Source organism: Sphaeramia orbicularis, chromosome 3 (genome assembly GCF_902148855.1).
Source record: "Sphaeramia orbicularis chromosome 3, fSphaOr1.1, whole genome shotgun sequence".
NCBI lineage: Eukaryota > Metazoa > Chordata > Actinopteri > Kurtiformes > Apogonidae > Sphaeramia > Sphaeramia orbicularis.
In genome coordinates this window covers 45360431-45384851 of record NC_043959.1, presented here as the reverse complement: position 1 = coordinate 45384851, position 24421 = coordinate 45360431, and the positions used below count along the sequence as shown (strand labels likewise).

Sequence of the window (24421 nt, the reverse complement as noted above, 5' to 3'; positions counted from 1 at the left end):
TGGACTGCGTAACAGAATCTGGGCAGTGGTGGAGATTTTCCCCACTTCCTTACTGATGTTCACCTACCTCCTGCTGCGTCATTACTGTCAGTGCCAGTGAGCGGACAGTGGATGCAGGATGGAGTGGACCAGGTGCATCATGTGGGGCCGAGTTTCCATGGAGGAGTTGGAAATGAGACCTGCACCGCACACCCGGTATCACCCTGGAGCACCTGTCAGATGACGGTGTTCACTTCAATGCAGAGGGAAACGGTGTTCTGCTGAACATCAGATGGTTGTTGGCTGAGGTGTGTGGACGTTGATCTCCACAAAGGCTCTGTTCAGAGCCGCCAAACACACTGTTAAGAGCATTACAGCCAGTTCCCCTCTGTTTCTGTGGTTAATGGCTGTGACACAAGCACCAAAGGAACCAGTTTGTCAATGGTGTAGTGGTCTCTGGAGAAGGGGGTAGACTCTCAATTTTTGCATTATGTTTTTTAAGTAGTCCAGAAAAACGCCCTGTTTTTGAAACAATGACAGGTAAGACAACTCTATTTAGTTTACCCAAAAATCTGTCAGGAGTGTTTCGTCTTTATTATAAAATTATCATGACTTGATTAGGAACAGTTTGTAAGTAATAGGGGAGAGTGATTTGTACCTGGGGGAAGTAGTGCCACCCCTTGTTTCTAGAAAACCATAAAAGAAATTGGTCATGTGACCAAGAGCCATCCATTTTACTCATCCTACAAAGAAGAGAGACACATGGCATGAGAGGTAAGCACATTTTAGCTCAAAAAACAGTTTTTTGCCTTTCAAAGTAAAATTTCTATGATCAAGGTTTTTTTGATTCTTGTGTCTGAACAATTATAGACAAGTTTAAAAATATTTCATATTTGTTTTAATGCTTTAGTAGGCTACACAATAGGTCTAAACATGATACTCATGATATTAGCTCTAAACTGCTGGATCATACTAGTTTTTCAAAATGGTGGGGCTGGGGTGATTTGTGCCAAAGGGCCTGGGTTAAGTTGTGCCAGTGGCACAAGTCACCACTTAAGATTATTTTCAACATATTATTTTATAGTAATTGTATATTGAATGGTGAACGGTGGTGCAGTGGATAGCACTCGTGCGTCACAGCAAGAAGGTCCTGGGTTCAATTCCAACACCATTCGATGTGTGAAGTTTGCATGTTCTCCCTGTGCCTGTGTGGGTTCTCTCCAGGTTCTCCGGCTTCCTCCCACCATCCAAAGACATGCATTGATAGGTTAATGGGTTAATCTAAACTGTCCATAGGTGTGAATGTGAGTGTGACTGGTTGTTCGTCTCTATATGTCAGCCCTGTGATGAAATGGCGACATGTCCAGGGTGTACCCCGCCTTCACCCATAGGTAGCTGGGATAGGCACCAGCGACCCCCGTTACCCTAGTGAGGATAAAGCAGGTTCAGATAATGAATGAATGTATAGTGTACGATTTCATTTTATCACTAAAACTATATGACATTCTTAACTTTAGACCAAAACCCATCATGCCACGCACTTATAAACAGAAGACATACAGGGCTGCAGCATCGACAAGTGGGATGTTAAGTAGTAGGCCAGATCTAGACCGATCAGTAAGAGCCTTTGTGTTCACAGGACATGATTATTGCCCTTTTTGAAAAAATGTGGAACCTCATAATGTGTGCTATTTTCTTAACATAGACATTGAATTATGTGATCACATAATGGTGCTTTTCTGGAGGGACTGATTTTTTTAAGTCCAACATGTCTTTAACGTTCATGGCTTTCACAAGTGTTAAAAATAAAATGCTTACTGCTTCACAAAAGTTAGGTAGAACAAGCCATTTCAAGGCTATTAGAGCCTTTATGTTCATAGATCATTATTATCACTGCAGGAAAAATCATTTTCAAATGTGTCATGTTGGTAAAGTGACTTGAGCGTTGATTTTCTCTTATGCGCCAACATGTACTGAATGGAGTTTAAAATACTATGTAGCCATTGGTGCGCTTGATTATGCATTGAATTATGTGATCGCACAGTCACATTTTTCTGAAGGGGACCGAGTTTTATTCCGTTTTTAAGTGGCCTCTTATATGTTACATATGACAGACAGCGTTCTATGTATGTCAACGGTCATCTATTGCCAAAGCCTTTTTGCCTCAAATATTCACTAGTACCATATATTGTGTATTTAAGTTTTTTGTGTTTTCCCAAAAACTAAAAAATATGACTTATGTCAATAGTTTAATAGGGTGATGATATTTAACCCATAAAGACCCAGTGCTACTTTTATGTCATTTCCCGAATTAATTTTTCTCCATTCTCTCAATTCTCTCCTTTCTTATGTGATTTATCACCATTTATTATAATATTATCCTCTCTATTTTTTTTTTTTTTTTTTTTCAGTGAAAGTCACGTATTTTATTATATATAATTTACAGATTTTGTAGATGTTCATAAAAGCTCAGGTTAAAGTTAAAGGTTATTATATCAGAAACAGAGAAAACTGAAGAAAAAGTGACTTTTTTAGTAAAAATCTATCACTAATTGAACATAAACCCAGTGCCTCCATCCACTGTCATTAATCCAACTCCATGGGTTTTACTGGTGAATCAGTGTTGTAGAAGATGATTGTGTTTCCAAGGAAACTATGGAGCATCCGAACATCTGAATGGGTCCTATCTGATGACCATGAAAAGATGACAAACTGCATTTTACACCAATTATTTACATGTATTGATAGGCTCAGTGGATCAACTGGGATTAAATAGTTTACATCAGTAGATAATTTTGGTAGATGGATGTTTGGGTCTTTATGGGTTAAATAAACCTTAAATGAGTAATTTTTGTATAGAATTTGTCTTGCTTCTATATAGCATTACAGTTTATGAGATTAAAATGTTCTGTTTTACTTCAATAATCACTGGCACAATTTACCCCAATGTATTCTCCCCAAAGGCACAACTTAGTGAGCTACTTCTGTGGTGTTTGTGTAACTTAGCTTGCTACATTTGACTGGGTGGTAGCTTCTGTGTAGTGAAACTTCTTTCATGGCAGAGTAACTGGTAGCTGAGCTCACTACATTTTCCAAGTAGCTTGCCCAACACTGCTCCTGAGTTATCTTTAAAGGGGTCATATTTTACTAAACCCACTTTTATTAGTCTTTGGTACATTTATTTGTGTGTTTGTGGACCCTAATAGTTCAAAAAGTTTGAATTTGAACCCTCCAGGTGCTGCAAAGCTATTTTTATATTCATTCTGGCAAAAATCAAGTGGATTTCTACAACCTGTTTTTATTCCTTCTAAATTTGTTACATCTATAACTAGTTACGTCATGACATTTGCACATATAAGGTCAAGACTTCCGACGAACATTTCTCAGAGTACGCTACAACTGTTTATCAACAGCAGCGGTTGTAGTCCATACTGAAAATATGTCCAAACTTTGAGCCGATTACATAAAATGTTCAGTTGTTGGTTGAACGGAACAGAGCAGCAACAGCCAACAACCTGGAGGGGGTGGGGCGTGAAGTGGCTCATTTGCATTTAAAGGGCCAGCGCTCAGAACGACCTTTCTGGTGTCATTACTCAGAAATAGGGTTGAAGATGGACCTGTGGAGTTGAATTAATGAAGAATTCAGACCCAAACATAGCATTTACAGTTTATGTAGAACACAGGGAAATGTTTTAAAAGGCATAATTCCATTTTAAACAAAAAAAAGCTAAATATCACTCCATTAAATCCGTATGAGTTGCTTTATACATACTTGAGGAAGACACAGCCAGAACCACTAGGGGGCGCCGTCCAAAACACCTGGATGCTGGTGCGTCTGCGAGGGGTGCTCTCTGTTACTGCAGGAGGGCAATTGGTCATAAATTGTGTTTCCTCCTCATCAATTATCTGTAGAACATGAACACACACAAAGACAAGGCTTGAGTAAACATATTTCCCGTCAACATCAAGATGCAGAATCACTATAATTTCCTTTCTTGCTGTCACATCAAGTACATTGAAGATAGTCCGTAATTGAAACACTATTTTCAGAAAAAATTATTGAACCAAAAATAAATCCAATTTTTGATAATGATTGTTACTTATGTGGAGACATACACAGCTCGCTTTAAATGTAGCATATTGTCACTTGTGGCATAAACTTAATATACATTTCTTCAGTGTTCTCTGTTTCCTTCTAATATAATATTTTTATGTCATGTAATGTGGTTCAAACTTTTGAGTGAAAATCAAGTCTTCGTGGAACTTCTGACACTCTGTCAAAAGGTTGTAACTTGACTTTAAGTGGTGTAAGTCAAAATGGGTGAGAATCTGAGTCACTGAAAGAATAGGGAACTGATGATGAATAGATGAGATAACTGTAGCTAAAATTAAGATTGAGCCTTCATAATATCACGCTGCACAGTATTTCATCATTATTATCATTGATATCTGTTAAAAAATAGTGAAAATTAAAGTGTTTCTTCTGAGCATCATAAATGGTACAGAAAAACAAACATGCAGGTAACCAGGTGTGCAGTTACATCTTCCAGTGCAATAAACAAATGTGCATGTACGTATATTGCAAAATACGCCTTGAGAAGGTTCACCGGTGCTATCCTCGTTTCTCCTGATCTGCAGTACAACATAGGGAGTCAAAACATTTGCCAAATAGTGAAGAGAGTAATGCAGTTAGTGAATGGGACAGATTGCACTCTCATTGCATTTTCCATCTTGTTTGTCAACCCTGAGCTGGAAGGTATCAGTTCATAAACTCTGTGCAGAGCTGAACACTGTGCTCCAATTAGAACAGACTCTACCACTGAGCATCAAAATATATCCACTGACACACAGTTGTGCTCATAAGTTTACATACCCTACCAGAATTACTGTTCTTTGGCCATTTTTCAGCGAATATGAATGATAATACAAAAACCTTTCTTTCACTTGTGGCTGGTGGTTGGGTGAAGCCATTTATTACACTGGTCAACAACAAATTTATTGTTGAAGTTTTTTGAGCTGATTTAGGATAATTTTGGTGTGCTGAATCCAAAAATTTCATTAATTTTGCTCAATCAGGTCAACTTTCTGAGCTATGCTACATATTGGCTTTTTAACATTTTTGCTTACATTTATGGGCATTTTCACATCATATGATACAAAATTCTTTCATATTTCTTGCAATAAACGAGTTCTGAAGATTTTACTTTTGCCAATTTATGATTAATGTTTTTTTTTTTATGTTACAGGTGAATGAAATGGCTTCGACTAGAAGATCTTGCAAAAATAAGCCTGACGTATTCTGCTACATCTGCGGTGAATACATAATAAATAATAAATACATCCTGTCAGAAAATGATTTTTTTTCTCTTAAAACCTATTTTGGGTGAGAACTGTACAAAAAAATCAACTGATAAAGTCACAAAAATGTAATCAATTTTGTGAGAAGATCAAATTTTTCAAAATCAAATTAGCAAAAAAAACCTGACCTGATTGAGAAAAACAGATGTCATTTTTGGATTTAGCGGTGCAAAATGGTCCTAATTCAGTTGAAAAAACCTAGACAACTTGCAAAAAACAGTTTTTTGTAACCCAGTGTTATCAAACCAATGTTTTTGCTCTTTTTTAATCATACTGACAACAGAAACTATCCAAATGACCCTGATCTGAAGTTGACATCCCCTAGTTCTTAATCCTCTGTAGTGGCCCCTTTAACATCAATGACAGTTTGAAGTCTTTTATGGTAGTTGAGATGGTAGATGAGACTCTTTATTTTTTCAAATGGTAAAGCCGTCCATTCTTCTTGGTAAAACACCTTCAGTTTCTTTAAGATTGTGGGTTTTCTTGCATGAACTGCATGTTTGAGACCTCCCCAAAGTGCCTCAATGATATTAAGGTCAGGAGACTGAGATGGCCACTCCTTCACCTTCACTTTTTTCTGCTATAGCCAATGACAGGTGGACTTGGCCATGTGGTTTGGGTCATTGTCATGTTGGAACATCCAAGACCATCCCATGCACATTCTGTCAGGGTATGTAAACTTACGAGCACAACTGTACATACTCAACAAAAGTCAGGAGTCAGAAGAAATAGTGATCCAAACTTAGTTAATTATCACAAAAATTGATCAAAAAGTGAACAGAAAATGGGACATGAATCAGTGAACATTTAATAAAAAGTCTTCAGTCTCTTTTCAAGTAGAATTTCAAATTCCAAAACCCCACTACCCTTTCCACTCAGGTGCACACCTGAGATACTAAGTATTTTATCGATTTTAACTGGAGAGAAATTAGTACGATGGAGCGAGTGCAGCCAGTAAGCTAATATTCACTGCCTGGAGACCAAGGATCTGTTTGATAGGAAGTGACATCAGGGCAGTAAAGACGAGGAACTTTCTCACTCCATAAAGCTGTCAGCAGAGAATTTCCTTTGTCATGCCATGTAATGAATGAGTTCCCTCTGAAAGTAGATTGTGTGAATGTGCGTGTGTGTGTGTGTGTGTGTGTGTGTGCGTGTGTGTGTGTGTGTGTGTGTGTGTGTGTGTGTTAAGAGTCAGTGAGTGAGAGCAGGCGAAGAAGAGCCTGGGAGCTATGTGTGTGTGTGTGTGTGTGTATGTGTGTGTGTGTGTGTGTGTGTAGCCTATTTCAGCCCTAACGGATTATACCACCCACCCATGTTCCCATGGTTTCTAACAGGCATCCTGAGCTGCCCTGACTGGACTACAACTCATTTTAAAACCACTAAAGGCTCATGGGAATGCATTAAACACCATGTGCAAATAAAGCAACTAATTTGCTGCAAACTGACCTATGACCTGATTTTTTCTTGCATGTGTCCTGATTAAAATTCTGCAAAACTGTTTGGAAATCAGGCAGAATTTGAGACATTAGTGAAAGAAAAGTCTAATGTTTTGTGCATCCTTGAGAATGTGTCCACTGATCTACCAGTATTGTAATGTGTATAGACCACACAGAAGCAGGACTTGATAAAAGTGATAAACCATTATTTATGATAAGAACAAGACATAACATAAGGTTTCTTAGGGACAATGTCACATTCTACACTCAAAGCCACACTGACTTCACCCCTCAGACAAGCACAATTTGCCTTTTCTTGTTTTGTCATTTCACCCTGCTGAGAGGTAATGTCTCATCAGGCATTACCAACACTGCCCGCCTGCATATACACCGACAAACACACACATACACACAGTGGCAGCTGACCTCCCAAGTGAGCTCAATAAAAGTGCTTTTCATCAAGTCAGGAGCTGTCCTGAGTCGGCTGACGTGGGGCACGCCACCAGATTTCAAATGAGCCGTGTGTTAAATAAAGCCTGGCGTCTTCTGTTGCTGCTTCTCTTCTCTTTGTTTTCTCTCAATGCCTGGAGGCCAGCCCACCCAAAGCTCTTTCAGAATACAGGAATGATGTGTGTGTACGTGTGCTTTTTTTGATATAAACATTAAAGTCTAAGTGAGCGGTGAGGACACAAGGATATCTCTTTGGACAGCAGGTTGCTTTTACCTTTCTGTCAGCATCTACAGCGAGACAGTGGATCATCTCCTGCTGTGACGGAGCTGCAGATGATCTCCTGACTTCTTGAAATGGGAGTCTAATCAAAGACAGGTCCCAGTAATGACATATCCACTTCTTTTTTTACTTTTGATGCCAACATCTAAAGGCTATGGTCATGTATCTACTGTGTCATCTGTCGTTCTCTGTGCGCTCCATAGTATAAAACTGTGTGGAGCAAAGTGACTGAATGATGCAGTGTTTTCCCTTTTTACTCATCAGGTCACTCTGTCATATGGCTTAGGAGCATACTCAAGGCCAGACTTAAATAACAACTGCATGGAATCAATTCCAAGGGCAAATACAGCCAAAAACAGAAAAGAATTCAGGTGTTAATGCTATGTAATGGAATTTGAGGTGAACACAAGACAAAAATAAAATGCTCCTGCTTTTTCTTTTTTTTTTTTTTTTTTGTCCTCCTATATTCAAGGCTCAGGTTCACAGAGAGTGCCACAGCATGGCAGTAACTGTGATCAGAGCTGCCCGAGGGCTGCTGTGCAAACCTTCTCTTGTATTGTACAGCAGAGTCTGTAAAATAATAGGGTTTTATGTGTGAAGCCACTGAAAGAGACAGGTTCAGAGTAGTATGAGAAAGAAAACTGCACACATGCTGTTATATCGTTTAACAAAAGCTTCTTTACCAGGTCTGTCAAGGTCTGTCAGGATGTCAAGTTTTTAGGCAGAAATTAGTACTTTGCTTGGGTTAAAACTGCCTCCAAGCATGTCTTTCATTGTATAGTTATAAATGCACGGTAGTATGTTATATTGGTTTTACTGCTGTAAAGCACACTCCAGTATTTTCAATAATGACTACATGATATCTAAAGCCCGTTTGGCTGCTTGGTGTTTTGTTTCAGCTAATTCTTTTAACAGCATCCTTGACCCAGATGAAACAAACATTAGTAAGTTAAATGTCCTCAGACTAAAACAACAACTGAAGATTAGCATTTTTAAAGGGCATGCAAGCTATATTAAGAATAGGTTTCATAACTGTTATTGTTTTGTTTTGTTTTTTTCACTTCAAATTGCAGTTCTACTCCAAGAGTGTAATACTAGCACGTTAACAGACATAAAGACATCACACTGTATCATAATTATTCTCACTCCTGTTGCATCCATTTAACTTACATACAGTCACAGAAAAAAATATTAGACCACCCTTGTTTTCTTCAATTTCTTGTTTATTTTAATGCCTGGTACAACTAAAGGTATATATGTTTGGACAAATATAACAATAACAACAAAAATAGCTCGTAAGAGTTTAATTTCAGAGCCGATATCTAACCATTTTCCATGTTTTCTTGATAATAACAAAAATCACTTCAGTTCTTACATCAATAGCTATGGCATTGTACTGACAAAAACAGTGCTTTTAGATATTTCATGTTTGGTTTTCTGTCTGTTTTAATCACATGATACACACAGGAGTCAGTACTCGATTGCATAACCATTGTTTTTGATAACTTTTGATGGTCTAATAATTTTTTGCACGGCTGTTCACATATCCACCACCACCACCCATCATATTTACTCTGTTTCTGACTCATATCCTAACAATGCAATATAATTACACACATCTTCTATCATATAATTGGCCAGTATCACATGTACATATCCAGTTTTCATGTCTTGTTTCTCCTTCTTTCACACACACACCCACTCCTATCTCTCCCTGCTTCCCACAGTAATCCAGTGGGACATGTCTGTATAATGTGCTGGTTCGCACCTAAGATAATTCAACTGTACACTTCCTACAAGAATACAGAACTGCTAATGCATACATATCTCCATGGATGTGTCCTTTCCCAGCTGAGCAAAACACACAAGAAGCTGTGCTGAGAATAGCCTATGTTCTTTTCATATGCTGCATCAAGCTTATTGGAGGAGGTAAGCTGAGAATAATCACACTTTAGTAGGTGATAACAGGAAGGCTACAGAGAAAATCTGTCAAGACCCCCATCCCCCATCTACTGTTCTATCGGGTGTGTTCTCTTTGCTTACACACATCATGTATATTGCTTGTGCTGACATCCACAAGGAGTAGGAAATGGAGATTCAGAAATCGTAACATATTTATAAATGAACAGAAATGCTGGATGTGAAATCGGTTTAGTGTAGCACATTTGGGTGAGTGGTGATTCAGTAATGACCATGTTTCAGCACTGTAGCAGTTTTACTCTGTCTTTACCAATAGTTATATTTTTAGCTGGTGTCTTACCTGGAAATTTCCAATGTAGTCCTCGTCCTTGTCTCCTTCCGTGCCCTCCTTCAGGGCAATAAGTGTGAACCCTCTGAAATAGGAGGGGCTGGATGCAATCAGAGTCACTGAATGGAGGCAAATAGGAGTGACAACACGCGTCAACTGATGAGAATTAAGCCAAGCTTCTGTTATTACTCTGAAAACACGGCAGAAATGGGAGTTAACCACTACGTTTTTAGAGTTACAATCACATGTTAAGGCTACTCTAGAAGCACATCCTACTAAAAAGGTTGATGGTTTATTTATTTATTTATTTACTGGTCTGATGGAGTGGCTATTATAGGAGCTCCACTCTGCCAAGCATTACTCCCATAAGATCTGTAAGGTGGAGTGTTTTGTGCATCCAGCAGAATAATGAAGGATGTTTCATTTACTAAAGGAAATTAGGTTTTCTCTATTTGACAACTTTATCAGCATTTTAAGATAAGACTTTTGACTTCAAAATTGCTAATTTCCTGCTCAGGTGATAGCTTTCATTCGCAAAGATTTCATTCCCAACTGTCAATTTATCCTGATATGAAACTGTGTGTAAAAAAAAAAAAAAAAAAAAGAATAAAGCTACTGCAGAGCAACATATTGTCGTTTTCAGAACAGCATGAGTCTTGGAGATGGCACAGCAGATGGCACATACACATCCTCCTCTGCAAACTTTTGACAAAAACAAATAAACTAGGGAGTTGTGTCCTGTTAGAAATCTATTATAAGTAAGTACAGCAAGAAAGGAATGCAGAGGAATGAAATGTTTTATCATAGATTTTTAAGACACTGGGGATGGAGTGAATGAAAATTCCCAATAAAAACTGCAAAAGTCAGAATGGATGCAGAATCCTCTAATTACAATTTACTCTCCAAGCCTATTATACTTCACTTGCTGAACATCAAAAGTAAACTATATCAACTTTTACAGGCTTGTCCGATTAGTGACTTAGAATTGGCTTTATTTGTCAGTCAGTGCGCAGTGCCAACCAATGCACTTTGCGTAAAAATCCCAGGGACCAACACCAACCTCTGTATGTGCTGCCCGGCTGATAGCTCTCAGGGTCTCCCTCAACGCGGAGGCGAAACTCGGTGCTGCCCTCTTTCCGATTGCTCTGAGCCCGTAATATCCGACTACAGTACCCGTCCGCCTTCCCGGCTCGCTCAGACGGCTCCTCCGTAAACGCAAACATATTACAGGCTGCGGAGGAGATGAAGCAAAGCAGCAGCGCAAGGGGTGCGTGTATCCCGGCTGCTGTCATCATGAAGACACTTGTGCAAAAGCTGCTGCGAAGGAAAGAAAAGAAATGTTGTCTGGAGTGTGTGTGAGTGTGTGTGTGTGTGAGTGTATGAGTGTGTGTGAGGGGGGGGAGAAGAGTCTATTTATTTAATCCCAGTTTTACGCATACGCGCGGACCAAAGTTGCCAAGCGCTGAAGTAGACTTCTGTTCTGCTAGGAGGGTAAATCCATCCTGATGTGAATGAAAGACAAAGATGTGAAGAGGTGCTGCTGGGATGTGCTGTGTTCTCGCTGTAGGAGAACTGCACACTGCGCTGATCGTCACACTGAGCCGGAGAGCAGGGGTCCGGAGAAATGGCCAAGCGAGCAATGCGCGTTGAGCGTCTGTCTCCAAGTCCTCAGCTTTGGTGTTTGTTGTGTTCTTTTTTTTTTGTTTTTTTCTCCTTACACACTTAGAAGATGAAGAATATTCTAAACCACCAGACCAGACTGAGAACAAAGACTTAACATTCCTACCAATGAGTGCTGAGAGGAGGCAACACGTTCTCCACAGCCCACTCAGACCAACTCTATGTGCGGTGTGAGTGTCATCACTCAAAAGGACACAAACGAGGCAGACAAGAACACACACACACACACTGAGGCGCACAAAGGAATCGATAAAGCGCGCTAAACGGTTGTCTAGGTGACTAATTAAACCAGCCTGGAGTCACTATGGGCATTCTTCCTCTATACTAAAGGTAACTGGTGAGATTTCAGCATAACTGATAACAGCACCATTATTAGAACTGAACCAGATTATATTATAGATTAGAATATATCACAGACTTTTATCAAACATTGATTTTATCTGTACACATTCTCTAATATAAATCATATGTTTACCTTTTATAGTGTTAGTGAGCTGATGTTGAAATTATAACATACAGTTGCAGAAAAAATTATTAGACCACCCTTGTTTTCTTCAATTTCTTGTTCATTTTAATGCCTGGAACAACTAAAAGTACATTTGTTCAGTCAAATATAATGATAACAACAAAAATAGCTCATAAGAGTTTAATTTAAGAGCTGATATCTATCCATTTTTCATGGTTTTCTTGATAATAACCAAAATCACTTAAGTTCTTACATCAATATCTATGGCATTGTACAGGGTGGGGAAGCAAAATTTACAATATTTTGAGGCAGGGATTGAAGGACAGTGTATGACCAGTTAGTTAATTGAAAGTCATGAGATTTTATTTGCCACAAGAAAATTTACATAATAACCTCCCTCTTTCTCAATAACTGCCTTCACACACTTCCTGAAACTTGTGCAAGTGTTCCTCAAATATTCGGGTGACAACTTCTCCCATTCTTCTTTAATAGTATCTTCCAGACTTTCTCATAATAGTTTTGCTCATAGTCATTCTCTTCTTTACATTATAAACAGTCTTTATGGACACTCCAACAATTTTTGAAATCTCCTTTGGTGTGACGAGTGCATTCAGCAAATCACACACTCTTTGACGTTTGCTTTCCTGATTACTTATATGGGCAAAAGTTTCTGAAAAGGTATGGATAATAGTGTTAGGTATGATTATGACATCAATATATGTTTAGTTTCAAAACAATTGACGTAGTGCCTGTTGAGAAAAAACAACTAAATGTTCATTGGAAATTTTGCTTCCCCACCCTGTACTGTCAAAAACAGTGCTTTTAGGCATTCCATGTTTTCTTTTCTGTCTGTTTTAGTCACATGATACACACAGGAGTTACTACTTGATTGCATAACCATTGTTTTTGATGACTTTTGATAGTCTAATAATTTTTTCCACGACTGTAAAAGATGCCACATGCAATGGTACAGATGCTGCTACCAGGACTTCCATATGACTTCAGAAATGCCACAGGCTAAACACATCCATACTGCATTGATTCAGTCATTTGTGCTAAAGGAGCCCTAAGCAAAAACTGAGTGGAGAAATAAACATACCTTTCAGATGTTCGACATGTCTGTATGATAAATCTATTTTTTTGATTGACCTTTTTTCAGTCAAATATAATGATAACAACAAAAATAGCTCATAAGAGTTTAATTTCAGAGCTGATATCTATCCATTTTTCATGGTTTTCTTGATAATAACCAAAATCATTTCAGTTCTTACATCAATATCTATGTCATTGTACTGACAAAAACAGTGCTTTTAGGCATTTCATGTTTTCTTTTCTGTCTGTTTTAGTCACATGATACACACAGGAGTTAGTACTTGATTGCATAACCATTGTTTTTGATGACTTTTGATGGTCTGAAATTTTTTCCCGCAACTATAGATGATGTATTACATTTACAATATTACTGAATCCCTTAGATGTAAATAAAAGTAAAAAGCAGCCAAATTGACGTCAGAGTAGGCTTTATTGAATAACCTGTCCTATCTGGCATCCAATCTGTGTTAATTATGACTCAACTGGAATAAAGCATTATTTTTATATGCACTTTGTTAGAGTGCTGTTGTGTAAGAAACTGACATACACACTTTTCATCTATAATAGCCTTGCACTGAATCAAAGATACCAGTTGTAGTATTTAGGGGAAAGAATTAAGGATAAATGTAATATTTTATTCCTGCAGAATAAAGTCACACAGTGATTAATGTGTTGGGATAATTACTAAATGGCTTAATACATGATGACATGTGTTTGGTGTTTGGTGGTTATTCTGTGGTTGTGCCCTCTACACCTCTGCTTTGTGTTTCACATTTCCAAACATAGGTGAACACAAAAACATCTACTCACCTTTTGACTTTTTTCTCTGTAATCACAATGTCAACAGTTCAGCTGCTCATGATTCATGACCAATTGCTCTCCATCTTAACATGTGCCCTTGGAGACTGGACCGGATGTAATTTAATAAATCACAGGGAACACCGACACAGATTCAATTTGCAAAAATCTGATATTTTTTATTGCACATTAGCAAAACGATTTGTGGATCGTTTCAGTAACTGATTCATAATATCAGCTGTGCAATAGGTGGCCTGGTGAATTGAATGAATTAGTCAAGGTTACAAAAGCTACACTGCATTATGCTGCATTTTAGGTTTTAATGAGTGAAAATAGCACTAGCCTGTGAATTTTGTATTTTTAGTTGATACTTGTATTAACCTTCTTAAAGAGAAGAAATCAGTTTATAATGTGTTCTGAGTTTTGCTTCATTTTAACCTTTCGTGCCTCATTAACAGATGGAAAATAAAATATTCTCTCCAGAAATTCCGTTGCCTCCCTCCCCTGTTCTCTCCCTCCCCTTCTTTTCTGCCTTTACTTCATCATTTCCTTCTTTCCTCTAAAGCATTTTAGTTTGAACATTCCTCTGTTCACCAGGAGTTTGACTGTCACTGAAATAAAGCATGACATGTTACACAAAAAAAAGCACAACACTGTGAGAAGCAATAAACTGAAAAGTGTTAATGTAATCCTTTTTACTTCTTCACTTCTTAATCTTCCTCAGCAGGAAAGCTAAATTTGATCCTCTGTGACACGTTCCTGCAACACCCCCAGAGTTCATTTCTGTCTTCAAAAGGGTCAGTAGGCATGTAATAAGAACGTAACCACGTCTGATGGGCACTGACAAATGGAGAGTGGCTATGCTCTGTGCATGTACCGCTGGGCTGATGGATGGATGGAGGATGGGAGGGGAACAGATCAGAGTGGATAGCAGAATGCTACACCAGCAGGTGTCATGAAAGCATTTTGTCTCACAGCTCCGCTAAAGCTGAATCTTGTCTCGTCCTTGAGTCCTCTGGTTACCCCCTGCCTTTTTACAAAATGTGTTGCACATCAGAACAGTACCTGTAAGCTCTTTACACCTTTTCACCAGAGCAGTTAAAAACGGAATAATACAGTCAGCACAGCAGAAGTTTAAAGACGTTTATCAATTTCTATCTATTCCATTCATTTTCCATTAGTTTTTTGTCAGTTTGTAGCATTAACATCATGTTCTCGACTGCTCTCGTCATGTTTACTTTATGGAGTTTTTGTTTTGTTTTTTACTATTAAAGATTCTTGGTTATTTTAATTGCAGTGTAAGTTTTTTTTAATAAATTCCTTGTTTTTTAGATTTGTGCCTGGTCCTCCCTTCTCTCTGCCACACCCTGACACTCCAGAGACATCAGTGGAAAAAAAACACAAATGCACCATGAATGTGAGTATGGATGTGGGGATAAAAAAAAAAAAATAAAAAAAAAAACAGCACCAATGCTGGAAATAGACTTGCCTTTTAGCTGACCTTTTCAAGACAAACAAACAGTTATTTAAATCATATTACTTCGAGACAGATTTCATTCCCTGGTTGATATAGGAGTAACTGCATTATGCAAAACACTTAATACTGTAAATAGTTTTGACCTCAACGGGGATTCAGCACACAACCTGCAAGCAGATGCATAATTTCACCATTTAGACTAAATGATGAACGGTTAACAAATTTAATCAGAAAGTCTGTGAGCTAGAAAGAACTTTAATGTTAAGAAAAACAGAACAATTAAGGAAAGAGAAACAACCATATTGTCGATGAACTGAAAATATGTCACTGCTTAGAAGTTGCTTATGTGTAACCATGATGAGCTACACTTATGGGTTTACCTTATGGATGACAGGCAGCTCTGGTGTGATTGTGTTTAGGGACATTTACCCTTTAAAAGCCATCAGAGGAGTTTATCACAAAGTTTTTAGTATTTAATTGCAATAGCTGGTGTAACTTAACTGCATTAACATAAGCTGAAGATGAATGGTTTTATTATGTCCTGAATGTTTCATGCTGTTTCTGTCTTTTTAATATTTGGGGATTATATTGGGAAATAGATGTTTACCCTCAAACATGTTATCATTAGGATTTGTTTTGTCTAATGATCCATAACTAAAATCAATCGGTCAGTGAGCTGATGTTAGCATTAAGTCAGACTGAATTACATGGTTGGTCATCTAGCCTGCTGAGTAGCTCACATAGTCATAACAAAGTCAATGTTTTCATACATTTTACAAGTCTAATAACTTACATCACAGCTGTATGTGTTAAGAGCTATTAAGTAGCTATGAATACTTTGAGGTGTTTAATATCGCACTATGGTCAGTGTTTAACCATTCCACACTCTTTATCCAAATCTGAACATTTGTTTAAAATCCAACTATTTTAACAGAGAAACTTACCGGCTTACAGTTTAAAATGCCTTTATTTGAATACGTTAGTCCTTAGAAAATACCCTTAACTCTTTTCATTAACACATTAATACATCATATTTATAAAGTGCAGTGTCTCCGTAACCTGGAAGTTTCAAAACTGCCAGTGGTATTTATCGACTCTCTGTAAGAGATTGAACCCATGAGTAACAAGAAAAGCACTCAGAGACAGATCTGCCCCCCGGCCCCCGATCGCCACCAAAATTTAATCATTTCTTCCTTGTGCCAGTATCCACATTTCCTGAAAATTTCCTGAAAATCCATTAATAACTTTTTGAGTTATCTTGCTAACAAACAAACACGCAACATGCACGCGCACACGCAAACACACAAAGCAAAAGTGATCACAATACCTCCTGGCGGTCATAACGAATTATCAATCCACCCTGCATTTGAGTTTAAATGAACATCTTTGTGTATTCTAGAAACTACTGACGACTTTTTACAAAATAAAAAACAAATAAATGAATAGAGTTATTTAAAGCATTTAGCATCAAGATACAATGTCTGGTCAAAATAATAAAACATGCAGCATCTTCAGACCTGACGTCATATCATCCTTCATATTCTTTTTTATACAACAGAATATTGATGCTTTAAATCAGTGGCTCTCAACCATGGGGGTGCGAGCACATGGGGGGGGTCGTGAGTGACATCATCGTGCATGTGTGTGTGGATGCGTCTACTGTTGTACATAACAACATTATAAATTCTTAGGCACGTACTCCTCCCCACTCTTGTATCGGATGGAGGTCTGTGTGCAGGGAGAGCATATCATCCGCACATTGTTTGCCCCCTAGTCACTAGCCACTTTTACACAGAGATCCCGGGAAAAAGGTGAGATGGTGATCCCACCTTTTTTCCACCATTGACTGATTTCCACAGCCAAGCCAAAGGAGTAACAGAGGTGAGACAGGCTGGACTTTTACACAGCAGACCCACGTTCCGGAATCAAAGGGGCGATGAAGCAGCACAGTGTATACAGGCTGAGTCAGAAAAAATGCTCTTTTCATTTAAAGAAATTGTACCACTGAAATGGAAATGCTTATTTTTCTTTTGATTATACAGTCATATTGATGTGGTTATTGAGCATGTCTGGCGATTGAATCATTGATTTATGGCATAGCATAACAGAGGGAATGTCCATTGTTTATTGTGCACTGAAATATCTGCCAACACAGTTTATGCCACCGTGAATGAAATTGAAATTGTCAACCATTACAGCATGTTTACTCGCCATCAAAATGTTTTGTCTCAACGAAGTCGTCCGGCACGACCTTCAACCTGGCTACCATTCAGATTGATGCAAATCTGTGCTCGTTGTCGCATCTCTAACACAGCTCTTCTCGCCATTCGTGTTCGTGGTAGGGCTTGGATTTCAGCCGAGATGCAATTTCGGAGTTCCTGGAGAGTTTGTGGAACAGTCTGATACACACGGTTTTTAAGATACCCCCACAAGAAAAAATCAAGGGGGGTCAAGTCCGGGGATCTAGGTGGCCACTCTCTCTCCTGACCCAAACAGACAACTCGATGAGGAAATAATACCTGCAATCGCTGTGGTCTCACCATGATGAAAACTCCCTGGGCACTGTCATGTAGGCCTATGTCCTGAGTGTGAAAGCAAAGCCCCGACTCCTGTAATTGTTGTCAATTTCAAGTTTGTTCACTGTGGCATACATTGTGTTGGCAGGTATTTCAGTGCCCAATAAACAATGGACCTTCTCTCTCTTATGCAATGCAATAAATCTATAACTACATCACCAGACATGCTCAATAACCACATCAATATGACTGTATGGTCAAAAGAAAAATCAGTGTTTCCGTTTTAGCAGTACAATTTCTTTAAATGGAAAGAGCGTTTTTTCTGACTCACCCTGTAGTGTGATGTATAACTTGCGTGTCGGAAATACCCCGAGCATAGGTTCTTAGCTAACCTCTCCAGAGTCGGCCATGTCTTTCACACACACAAATATTAGCATGGAAAGAGTCCTCCGCCTGAAGCGACAACAGCTCGCAGTTCTCAGCATCTCAACAGGTCAACATCTTTCTGGTCACGTTGATATGTTCAGTTACTGTACGTGGTAGTGATGTGATGTTCACGAACGAATCGAATCTTTTGAACGGCTCTTTAAAATGAACGATGGGAACCGAGTCTTGTAAAGAGCCGCTCATTTTTTTATTTTATTTTATTTTTTTTTTTTTAAGGAGGGAGTGTCTGATTGCCTGTCAATTTAGCGTCACTGGGGAGGCATTGGGCAGGAGGAGAATGTTCGAGCAGAAAAAAAAGAGTGCTTGTGCACTGCGTGTGTCTCATGGCAAGAAGTTAGATGTCCTGAGGGAAAATGCACTACAGTTGTTTAGTTATTTAAGTAATTGCAATGATAAATCGCTTTTGTGTTCTGTACATTTTTTCTGTATGTTTACAAACATACTGTACTTGTTCTGAGAATTGCGCTATAGTTCAGGTATTTAAGTAATTGCAGTGATTAATCACTGTTGTGTTCTGTGCTGTTTTTTTCTGTATGTTTACACACATTTATTGTTCTTGTTTTGAGGAGAATAAAATGTTATTTCATAAGAAAATGTTTTATTTTCTTCTTCATTTTTAGGCTACAGACTAGTCCACATAATGTACCGTGATGTTTTTGGTCCAATTCCAGCATTTGCCTAATGTCATCTCTCATGTCATGGATTTAGCCCACAGATTTGAACTAACTATTCTTTTTTACAAGAAGATAATATTTACTGCCGCGCCAATTAAACACCTTTAAAATGTAATGTCAATCATCACATGTAGCCTATTTAGTCATTAAAACATTGGTGTTTCAAAATAATGCCAAAAACATAAAAGAGCCAGTCTTTTGAACGGCTCTTTTCAGTGAACGGCTCCTGATTGAACAGCTCCCTTCAAAGAGCCAAAAATCCCATCACTAGTACATGACCAGCACTCATTTTTAAATCCCCCAGCATGGGGGTCACACAAATGTTTTTTGGGGGGTGCCAGTAGGCTCATAATACCATCAGTGGGGCTTGGTTCAAAAAAGGTTGAGAAACTCTTCTTTAACTTAACAGTTTAAAGATTAACATTTGGTGCAATAACCTGCTGTTGTGTAGTCAAGACTATGCAAACTGAAACCAAGACCAGAGTGTATCAGGACTTTGTCAGGACCAAGACCAGACCGATATAGAGCAACAGCTTTATTGCAAGTGTAATTTTGTGCTAGGGTTGTTAACTGCACGGGGAGTAAGCTGATATTGAACTTACCATAACACTGGGAGAGGGGGGGATGTGTAGCAGAGATGACACATGAGGCCACTGGGACACACAGGGTAAGTCACACTAAGCATTAATCTGCACATTTTACTATGATGTGTTTTATTTTGGATGCTGTTGTTAGAGGTGAGCGCTTAGAATAGGTTGAAATATTATTTTTGTAGCAGATTTGACTGGAGTCTTATCAGCTACAGTGTCTTCTCAGAAATGTCAAATTAAGCAGCAAATCACAGTGACAATGTTAAATAAATCAGAGAATGCATAGGCTATTTAGCAGTATATCTGGTAAAGTGTGAAAATATGGTAGATCAAATTCCTCAAGAAGTCTTCCTAAGACAACTTTTTGAAGATCCTTCACAGTGATGTTTGATGCTTCATCTTGCTCCTGGTGCAGAAATGCTGCCAGTTTGGCTATGCTTGACGGTGTGTGAGCCTGAATCCTCTACTTGATCACAATTCAGAGGTTTTTTTGTGTGGTTCATTTCTGAAAATTTGGAGTGAATTCATTTGTGAGAGCTGTACAGGATATCGAAGTATGGATATCCAAGCAAGAGCAATCATGATTTGTGTTACATATGGAGTTTACAGGAAGGAACTCTCACCGACATCATTTGGACATAAACTGCACATCTGGGCCATGGATGTGGTGGTATCAGCCATGAGGTTATTACTCCTGGTCTAGACACCCACTGTGTGTTGTACCTCATAGTGACGCCATGGTTTTCCAAAGGCTTCTGAAGTGGTCTTTTGTAAAACCACATCTAAGGACTCAAATCTGAGGAAGGATATGCAGAATGACTCTTACAAAAACAGACACAAATACTGATGTTAATCCCAGCGCTGGAAGGAAAAATCATCCTTTAATTCTGTAAATGTACTAATAAAACACTGAAAACACTCCACTAGAGAGGTCTTCATTAACAACCCTGCTTAAAGTAACTCTGCTTAAAGCATTTCAAAAATGCACTTAAAGTGAGAGGGGTGACGGTAGTCATTTTGTTGGTGTAAATGTGTAAGGTTGAGCTCATTTGAACTACACTGTGTACTGTTGGGTACTTAACCCTTTCATGCATGAATTGTGAGAACCTTAATCAAGATTTATTTTCTTGAGTGTTTTTATCCCTCTTTAGGCATGAAAAACACAATGTGATTGAAAACTTTATGAATCCATTTTTCATGGAGTTCCAAAAATGTCCACTCAGTTTGACACCATGCATTTGATTTTTGAAGCAAAAAAACACGTATTTACTGATACATCACTGGAAAACTATGAAATAAAAAATAAAAAAAATGCTTCTAATCTAATGTTTTCTCACATTTTAACATATTCTAATACTACTCATTACTCACTTAATGGAGATAATATGCAAAAAACAAAAAAAAAAACCTATGTTTAAACAAAACGAAAAACACTGTTTAATAATAATAACAAGCAATTGATTTACACTCAAACATGTTACTGCAGATCAGGTTTATCAAGAACCGCAAAGTTATAGTAATGGTGTGAATTGGAGTGTATGGGATGATGCATAAGTATCCGCTGTGTTGGCTGATATGGAACTAAAACAACAAAACCCATGAATATACAAGAGAACAGCTGTAGAAAAGCTGTCCACTGTAGTGACCCCTATCCATGAAAGGGTTAAATCTACAGCAGCACATTATTACCTATGAGATCGTCATGTTTGTAACAACATCGTCCTGTCATGTAAAAGTCAATTTTACATGAGCTCAGAAAAACTGTCAAAGTGGAGAATATTCTGAACTGATAAAGCAGCCCTCCTGTTTCACAAACATTTAAAATCAACACGTATGGAGATGTGTATATTTCTTTGGACAGGAAGCGTGTGAAAAATTATAATCTGAAAAGTAACCACTAACTAAAACAGTCATATAAATGTAGTGTCGTGAGCAAAAAATCCAATTTGTGTTTAGTTCTAGGTGGTGTCAAAAGTATTCCCATTCATTCCTCAGGTAGAAGTATAGATACTAGGGTTTAAGAAGTCTTCTGTAGAAGCTGAAGTATCAACTCAAGCTTTTTACTCAAGTAAAAGTGTAAAAGTACTGGTTTTAAAACTACTTAAAGTATAAAAGTAAATGTAAGTGGAATAAATGCCATTAGGACAAAAGCTTAGGCGGTGCCACAGGGGTCTATAGTGCACTACCCCACCTCCTAAAAACATGTTCCTAAGGCCATAATGACTGTAATGTTTTATTAAAATGCTGATGTTGAAACATTTGGGATGCACTAGTCTACCTGTTTCAGCTGCATATATGCCCATTCAAAATGAATGCATTTTAGTCCAATGCAAATATATTAAAGAACCATATATGTGTCCTAGTGAGCATTAACATTTGTTTCATGGAACTGAAGGTATGAGGACTAGCTGAATTTAAGTATTGGAATGGTACAAAAAGTCAGGTGTGATGGATGGTGTGGAATGGTATATGTTTATACTTCTCATCCAACCACAATTAAATTCACTCTATTTGGATGGCACAATTTATTGGGTAGTTTTTTGTTTTTTTTTTAATTTGAATGATGACAAGCCAGAATGAAAACAAGCTGAAATGTAACAGGAGTAATGAGGCTATTTTTAAAATGTAAGGAATAGAAAGTGCAGATAACTGCATGAAAATGTAAGAAGTAAAGAGTCAGCTGAAAAATAATTACTCCAGTAAAGTATAGATTACCAATATTTCTACTTAAGTAAGGTAACGAAGTATTTGTACTTTGTTACTTGACACCTCTGAAAAGTACTAGGGACCAGATCCACAAAAGGATTGTTTGACTTTTGTGAAACAAAATAGGTTTAATGCTAATGTTACTCCTTACATGGATGGAAATTCTGAAATATTCCTATTTGGCACAAAACTGGTCCCTTTCTGTGCAAATAAGCCAACATCTAATTCACAAAACCCCAGAACAAATATCCATATGCAGTGTAGTGGAATTAACGCCTACAGAATGCTGGCATTAACTGCAGAGAAACTCACTTTGCTCTCACTGTCTCTCTTTGCAGATCTCTGTTTCTCCAAATTTTTGAGTTTGTGAGACTCAAATGATATTGAATTAATGTTTAATAATATCATACGCAAAATCTTAAATCAGATATTGGAGGGACCAAGTTGGCGTGGGGTTATATCAGAGATGCAGTGATGGAAATGTACAAATTATTGCAAACACTTCACCTTATTATCGCTCATTCCTTGAGTGTAACAGCTGCAGAACACACATCATTAACAACCATCAGATCCTGTCTGATCTGCTGTTAATGAACTTACAGCCTGTGCGTTGTGCAGAAATGTGATAAATGTGTAGTTTCTTTTGGAATTCAGCGATATCGTGACACACCCAGCTATGACGGCAAACATAACATCGTCCAAATAATTCTGTAAAATAATAGATATATTCACAAAAAATTGTTTTAAGAGTCAGATGTTGAAAAAGAAAAAAACGTGTTTCAGATATACCTGAATTATATAAATAGCTGTAGCCTACTTTGATGGACTTTTCAGTAAGTAGTATAGAAGTTTGGTTTGTAAATGTGGAAAGCTCGTTGTGTGCGTCTCTGCTCATTTAAAAAAAAAAATGCAATTTTAGGGTTTTGGCAGTTCCTGCAATTTTTATTATGGAAAAATATGTGACTGAAATGTGAAGAAACACTTGAAACACGAGAAACTTTCACACAAACTGCTCTTAGGTACAAAACTTTACCAGAGTGTTTGCATACCATTAGCACAAATTCTTTTGTGAATAGACTGATAAAACGGAACAGATTGAAGGCGCAAATACAGCACAGTTTCCTGAGCAATTAGCAGACACAATCCATTTTTTGTGCATTCAGTTCATCCCACTGCTGCATAATCCCATACAAGGATACCTCCAAATGCATGGACTTTCTTTTATCCTTGTAAAAGGGGCTTCTTGCTTATTATTTCACAGGTGCACTATTTTAATAAAAGCATACTTTATGTGTGCCTTTATGTGTGTAAGTTTATATATATCCTGCTTGTGCAAATACCTGGAGTGTGAGTGTATAGCTGGGGTATGACATATGTACACGTATCCCTATATACTCACACAAAACCTCATCATTATCCTCTCGTTCACTCTTATACACCTCTGGATTCTCTACAGCACAAGCCTTTGAAAAATCCCCTGTGCTTTGTTGTTTTCCAACAGGAATAGAGGTCAAGAGGGAAAATCAAATTAGGCTCTCATTTGATCGTGCTTGAGCAGGAGAGCCTCCTCATTAAACAGCCAAGCCCCCCGCTGCCAAGTCATTAAGTCCATATTTACCATGCAATACCACTATATGTGGAAAACCTGAGACCATCCACAGATATCTTTTCCACTCAACTTGAAGAAAACGGATAAGTAGTTAGAACACACAGGGAATTTAGACTAGAAAACTATGTGACTTTAATAACTCTGCAGACCTTGAGCATTAATTCTCATAGAAAACCGCATTATGCATTATGTACTTAGTGTCTAGTGTTTTACACATTTCATATTTTTTCATTCATCTATAACAATGGTTTACATGTTCTAAGCTCCACCACTTTATGGTTTGTCACTAGTGGCTTTTCCATTGGACATCTGTGCAAAACTTTACCGATATTTACTAAATGTTGAAAAAACAGAAGTGTGTAATGTCGGTTTTTCCATTAAATCTAAAATGCAATGATTTGTTCTTTTATTGCCACAAAATGACACGAGAAGTCATTCCATAAACATGACAACAAACATAAATATCTCATTGACTTACAGATATATTCATTATTATTATACAGGGTGGGGAAGCAAAATTTACAATGAACATTTAGTTGTTTTTTCTCAGCAGGCACTACGTCAATTGTTTTGAAACCAAACATATATTGATGTCATAATCATACCTAACACTAT

General features: G+C 37.9%; 1 protein-coding gene and 1 long non-coding RNA gene across 3 annotated transcripts in view; one reads left to right on the top strand and one right to left on the bottom strand.

Moving 5' to 3' along the window:
• The window catches only part of spon1a (spondin 1a), an 84918-nt gene extending 73358 nt beyond the window's left edge, over positions 1-11560 (bottom strand). The window contains exons 1-3 of one of the 2 annotated variants that reach the window (XM_030129007.1): positions 10812-11560; positions 9764-9870; positions 3752-3885 (exon numbers count right to left, since the gene is read on the bottom strand). In XM_030129007.1, coding sequence (XP_029984867.1) covers positions 3752-3885; positions 9764-9870; positions 10812-11046 — 476 coding nt within the window. In that variant the 5' untranslated portion in view covers positions 11047-11560. The remainder of the gene's footprint in view (positions 1-3751; positions 3886-9763; positions 9871-10811) is intronic. The other variant, XM_030128998.1, reaches the window with a different exon arrangement.
• LOC115415448 (uncharacterized) lies at positions 921-23244 on the top strand. Its single transcript, XR_003934816.1, has 4 exons — positions 921-1024; positions 8068-8071; positions 8120-8126; positions 23234-23244. It is a non-coding gene; the product is annotated as an uncharacterized LOC115415448 (long non-coding RNA).
• Positions 23245-24421: the final 1177 nt, after the last annotated feature.